Here is a 5,900-nt window from a genome sequence, read left to right on the forward strand (position 1 = left end):
GGCTTTAAAGTCTGTTTTGGGCTTCTAAATTTAGTCTTTGAAGGCTTATCATACGTTAATATTTTGATTATTATTATTATTATTTGGCCAATGGGGACGAATGGTATATAATGTGGACAGCAAATCTAAAATACATTATAATTTATACATATAATTCAAAAATCTGAAAATTCCGAGGGGGCGATGCGCCCCCTAGATCCATCCCTAGGTTAATGTGCTTGGTTTTAGTCTCGGGTTTTGTCTCTCAACTTCGCTGAGAGCCTCTAGGGGTTCACGGAGTAGAAGTGCTTTTGCCAAACAAAGAAATGTAAACATTTGCTTTTGGTAGGGTTTGAACTAGACCTGATCATGGGTTAGGTCACCCGCCTAAGCTCGAAGGCCTGCTCGAAATGTGGGAGGGTTTGGGCAAAAATATAAGTCCGAAAAATAGGCTTGGACAAAAAATAAGACTCGTTTTCTAAACAAGTCAGGCCTCGGGTAAGATTTTTTTGCTCAGGGCCGACTCGAATTTACTTGAATATTTTCGCTGTTGTTTTGTTGTTATTTGCTACCGTTTTGTTATCATTTTGCTATTATATTACTACTATTTTATTGTTATTATTTGAATCTTGTATAACTATTATTTTATTATTATTTTGCTATTATATTAAAGGCATTTATTTGCTAAGTTGCAATTATCTTAAGGTTGTATAAATATATTTTTTAATGTATTTTCAATTTGTTAGAAAATATTTATTTTATTGTTTTTAATATATTTTATGTATTATATTTTAAATTGTTTTTATATAAAAATAATATAAAAAATTTTAATATCGACGAGTTAGGTCAAGCTCGGGCTTAACATTTTTTATCTAAGTTGAGCTTGAGTAAAATTTTAAGCTTATTTTTCAGACCAAACTGGATCTAGGCCTAAAAAATGGACTTAAAATTTTACATTGGCTCAACCCGATCCATGATGAGGTTTAGTTTGAACCCATACCCTTATATAATATTTACAAGTACAATGAGTATCATTTGATCTAATCCAATCCGACGAGTTGGTCTTACTTCGTGAACCTCTCCTCAAGCCTCAACCCTAGGTAAAGTCTGAAAACAACTTCAACTCAAGCCGAAAATAATATCAACAATTGTTGAGAGTTGAAACCGAGCGATAATTTAAAAACTTTTCCCAATAAATTTGACCCCTCAATAAGGTGCATTTAGGAGTGATAAAGTATACTTCCATCATGATTTGAGCCGTTAAGTCATAATACATAAATAAAAATTATTTTCTTTGAATGCCTCATATATCCTAATTAAAAAAATAATTTCGAGAGACAAAAAAGGATTCGAGTATATATAGAAGCGAAGGCAGAAAACTTTTAAAAGATCAAAATTAAATTTTAAAATTTTATAATAATAAATATATAATTTTATCATTCAAATAGTTTATATTTTTATAATTTTTAAAAGATTAAATAAAAATTTTATCATTTTTAAGAGGGTCAAAATAAATTTTTTTTATTAATTTAAAATTTTTAAAAATTTAAAAGGTGTAAATGAAAATATTTTCACTTTAGCAGTCAGCCCTGCCAGCCTTGACTACGCCCCTGAGTATAAATGGGGTTGAATAAGCTGCCGCTCATCATCATGTTTCTGCTTTTAAGTCATTCACATTCAATGGAAATTCTGGGAAATAATACTCACATTTGTCATGCAGCAGGCTTGGGTTAGTGGCATTCTTAATAACATGGTTCTTATACGTGCCAACAAAGGCTGTTAAAACTATCATGCATGAGTTCAGAAAATTTGGCTTCAATCACATTTGTTAAAATTTACAAATTTTAAAATGTTTAAACAATAATTTTACCATTTTGAATGCTCAAATTTAAAGATTAAAATATAATTTTATATTTGTTAAAAGGACTAATTAATAAATTTACCATTTTTGCCAAGACCATAACGGCCCCAGCTGCCCTAAAGCGACATTGCTGCTTTACTGATGAGAAAGGATTATTATTATTTACTAAGAACAGTTGAAGTTGACCCAATCTGGCAAACCTATAAATGTCCTAATTGCATACAATAATATAAGACTTGGAAATATGTAAAACCTTGTTTTGATTTGATTGATGATTACAAGCAAGCAGAAGATGAAGACTTCAAGCAACAAAATTTTCAGTGGGATGAAGAAAATGCCGTATTCGTTACAATTTCATGCTGTATTACGAAACATCTCATATATACATATATATCATCATCATCATCATTCACAAGTATAGATCACAGTGATTTCCCATTTTTTTGGTTTCTCTCTTTAAAAAAAAAAACTTGGGTAATAATCATCATTAACTACTGAAAAAACATGCCCTTTTAAACCCACAGTGGGAGTAATTATTTATTTCCTCCATTACCAGTCTGCCACCTTTAATGTCCTTATGTATAAAGAGAAACTGAAGCAGGAAAAAAAAGGAAAATTCAAAGGAGCAGACCCCAAAACCAACTCAATGCGGGCAAGTACCTTGTTTTTTTTGTATCTTTTTTCTTCTCTGGGCAAGGCATGGAAAGGAAACTAACAGAGATTTTACATTCTTATTTGCAGTTAATTGCCATTTTGGTCATTTCCAGTCTTTGTTTTGGTTTTTGCTCTTCTCTCAGGGTAAATGCCTCTCCGTTGCCATTAAAATGCCAGATTCAATTATATTTTATGAATGTTAATTGTTATATATTGGAACAGGAAGGACAAACATGTATAGCAGATCGGTATTGTGACTCAGGGTTGCACTGTGAAACCTGTCTAGCAAATGGGAACGTACGGCCCAGGTGCACAAGAATCCAGCCATTAAACCCCATTTCTAAGGTTCAGTATTACAGTTTTTATCCTTTTTTTTACATGATTGTACATTTTGTGTGCATAAACTTAAAGAAAGGGTATTTGATTAAAACAGCTTAAGGGATTACCATTTAATCGATATTCATGGTTGACTACTCACAACTCGTTTGCAAGGCTAGGGGAAAGGTCTGCAACTGGGTCTTTGATTTTAGCACCTACCAACCAGCAGGATTCCATCACCAGCCAGCTTAATGTAATTCTCTTTTTTAATTCACTTTGTTTCATATGTCTATAATTGTCAATGCTTTTGGTTCTTGCAAAAAGATGAAATGGTAAAGAAAAAAAATGCAGTTTTTTATATAGGTTCATAGGATTAAATATTGGAATCTCCATGTCACAAGTTGGAATATTTGTTATATATATATATATTGAAGAGACAGCAGCATTATTAGCTTTATGTTGTGGTTTTTTTGTTTTTTTATGCTTTGAATTTTGGGTGAATTTTGGCATTTATGGTATGGGAATTCCATTTTTTTAATTCAGTAAAGTTCAAGGAAGCCAGGATTTTTCTTGCTTAAAGGGAAATTAAACTAAAACAGACCATGCTTTTCCCCTGTACACTTGTTATTGAATGCTTTCATTTGATGGTAGGCTTTTTAACTTATGTTGAACAACCATTTCATCAATTCTTTTCTCTTTATGATCAAAATGGAGTGTGTTTGGCATGTTTTATGACTGTAATGAACTGAAACTAGCAGCCAATACGTGTCTTTTAAGTAAAGGCTAAAGTCGAGGAATGAAGAAGACGAAACTTCCCAGGTTCCATGTCAAGAACCAGAGTCAGACATCCCCTCTGGCCTTTTTATGTTTTGCAAATTGTGTTTATTTTGGTTCCCATGTGATGCTTAATTTAAGCCGGGAAGTTGGACCTTTCTATATTAATTTGGGGATCAACATACCATGCTTAGGTGCCAACTATTCATAAAACGAAATCCATGTGCTTTGCATACCGCCAATGATGTGGTTGGCCTATAATGTCGTATTTGCTTCTCCAACTCTTCGTTTTTCCTCGAGTATCCATGATCCGGTTAATGAATATATGCTCGGTTTCTTATGGTTCTTCCAGATATCAACAGTACTCATTACATTCGATCTTATCGATGATCCTATATTCTATCTTGCAGAATGGTGTTAGAGGTTTGATGTTGGACATGTATGACTTCCTGAATGATGTCTGGTTGTGTCACTCTTTCGGAGGACAATGCTTCAACTACACAGCTTTTGTAAGTCTAATACGAATATCAAAAGCTGATACACATATATTACATTAGACTTACCATTAACATTATCAATGGATGATTCTGTTTTCTTTATCAGCAACCTGCAATTGATGTTTTGAAAGAGGTTCGAGTGTTTCTTGAAGCAAATCCATTGGAGATTGTTACCATTATCATCGAAGACTATGTGACATCTCCAAGGGGATTGAGTAAAGTATTCGATGCTGCCGGCTTGAGGAAGTTCTGGTTTCCGGTATCTCGAATGCCGAAAAACGGTGAAAATTGGCCAACGGTCGATGATATGGTTCAAAAGAATCAGCGCCTTGTGGTTTTCACTTCGAAGTCGGCTAAAGAGGCCTCTGAAGGTATAGCTTATCAATGGAGATACATGGTGGAAAACCAATGTGAGTCCTTTTTACCATAATCTTTTTTAATCAGTTAACTAAACAAAACAGACGTGACATTGATGCATTTCCAAAATAACAGATGGAGATGGTGGGATGGTAGCTGGTTCGTGTCCGAACAGAGCGGAATCACCCGTGATGAACACAAAATCAAGGTCACTGGTCTTAGTCAACTACTTTCCCGATAGACCTGACATAACCCAAGCTTGCAAACACAATTCAGCTCCATTGATTAGCATGGCAAAAACATGTTATACTGCAGCTGGTAACCGGTGGCCGAACTTCTTAGCTGTAGATTTTTACAAGGTAATGAATGTTGCAAAAAAACTGTTATTTCTTGTAACCAAAGCATGAACAACCTAAAAATGAATTCTGTCATGAACATTCCAGAGGAGTGACAGCGGAGGTGCTCCTGAAGCTGTGGATGTCGTAAATGGTAATCTAGTTTGCGGATGCGGAAACATTGCCAAGTGCAAGGTCTGAAACAACATTCTTCCCACCTATTATCCACCATTCCATTGTTTACATAACTATACGTACTAAATTGTTGTGGACTGTGTAGGCAAACATGACATTTGGAGTATGTGACATACCCGAGGCCGGTGTCGTCCCCCAACAGGGATCAGTGGTTCATAAATCAAGCTTTGCTTATTTAGATAGTCGACCAATTTCATCATGGTTGTTGTTTGGCATAATCTTAGCAACAGTTCTCTTGCAAATGTAAACATTAAAAACATGCTACTTGTTTTTCAATAAAATGAAGCTTCTATGTCTTAACCATTACAAGGGTTCAACAATGGCGGCTACCCCATCCAGATTGGAAGGCCATAATTTATTGGTATACTATGATATTCTTAAACTTGGATGATTGCAGCAGATTTATATATATATATAGTGTATAAGAGGGTATCATGTGATTGTTGCATAGAATCTTTTTTACTTTCTGCAAATAATGACATTATTTGAGGCATGCGTTGTCTCAACTCACAATACATATTGTCTTGAATCTTCCCTGCTAGCTTGTTTTTAGCAGTCGATGGATGGACCCCTATGCACTATGAAAGCCACTCTATTATTAAAATAATGGAAGGATCTGTCGGTTTTGATATAAACTTGAAATTTCAATCCTTGATTCAATCATAAAAAAGATTAATTATTTGGATTCACTTAATCCGGATTAATTTTTTGAAAAAGAACCCGACCCGACCCGCTAATTGAAAGATAGAAGAGTAAGACCATGGTACTCTAATGGGTCCAGTTGGGTCTACAGAATCCCAATTTCAGTGCCCCATTATTTTATTTTTAGGCTTCCTTATGAGATGATTCATATGGGCTTGTTATTAATACCATTAATTAAACTTAATCTGTTAAAATGGGGGAAGAAATGGTGGTATGGGCCTTTCAACC

The 5,900-nt window shown here is 34.4% G+C and overlaps 1 protein-coding gene across 1 annotated transcript; it reads left to right on the forward strand.

The window, feature by feature from the left end:
• Positions 1 to 2,078: 2,078 nt before the first annotated feature.
• On the forward strand, positions 2,079 to 5,273 carry LOC121212211 (PI-PLC X domain-containing protein At5g67130). The gene is made up of 9 exons (XM_041084579.1): positions 2,079 to 2,492; positions 2,582 to 2,638; positions 2,717 to 2,839; positions 2,928 to 3,065; positions 3,997 to 4,095; positions 4,190 to 4,493; positions 4,576 to 4,799; positions 4,884 to 4,970; positions 5,056 to 5,273. Exons 1-9 carry the CDS (start codon positions 2,418 to 2,420, stop codon positions 5,215 to 5,217), a joined length of 1,269 nt encoding a protein of 422 aa, XP_040940513.1. The 5' UTR covers positions 2,079 to 2,417; the 3' UTR covers positions 5,218 to 5,273.
• Positions 5,274 to 5,900: the final 627 nt, after the last annotated feature.

Source organism: Gossypium hirsutum, chromosome A13 (assembly GCF_007990345.1).
Source record: "Gossypium hirsutum isolate 1008001.06 chromosome A13, Gossypium_hirsutum_v2.1, whole genome shotgun sequence".
Taxonomy (NCBI): Eukaryota; Viridiplantae; Streptophyta; class Magnoliopsida; order Malvales; family Malvaceae; genus Gossypium; species Gossypium hirsutum.

What these genes read in the sequence shown, in the direction of transcription:
- LOC121212211 (XM_041084579.1), top strand. Translation starts at nt 2,418, where the DNA reads ATGTATAAAGAGAAACTGAAGCAGGAAAAAAAAGGAAAATTCAAAGGA. An exon ending in CATTAAACCCCATTTCTAAG is followed by an intron (nt 2,840 to 2,927) that starts GTTCAGTATTAC and finishes TGATTAAAACAG; the next exon opens with CTTAAGGGATTACCATTTAA. An exon ending in TAGCTGTAGATTTTTACAAG is followed by an intron (nt 4,800 to 4,883) that starts GTAATGAATGTT and finishes TGAACATTCCAG; the next exon opens with AGGAGTGACAGCGGAGGTGC.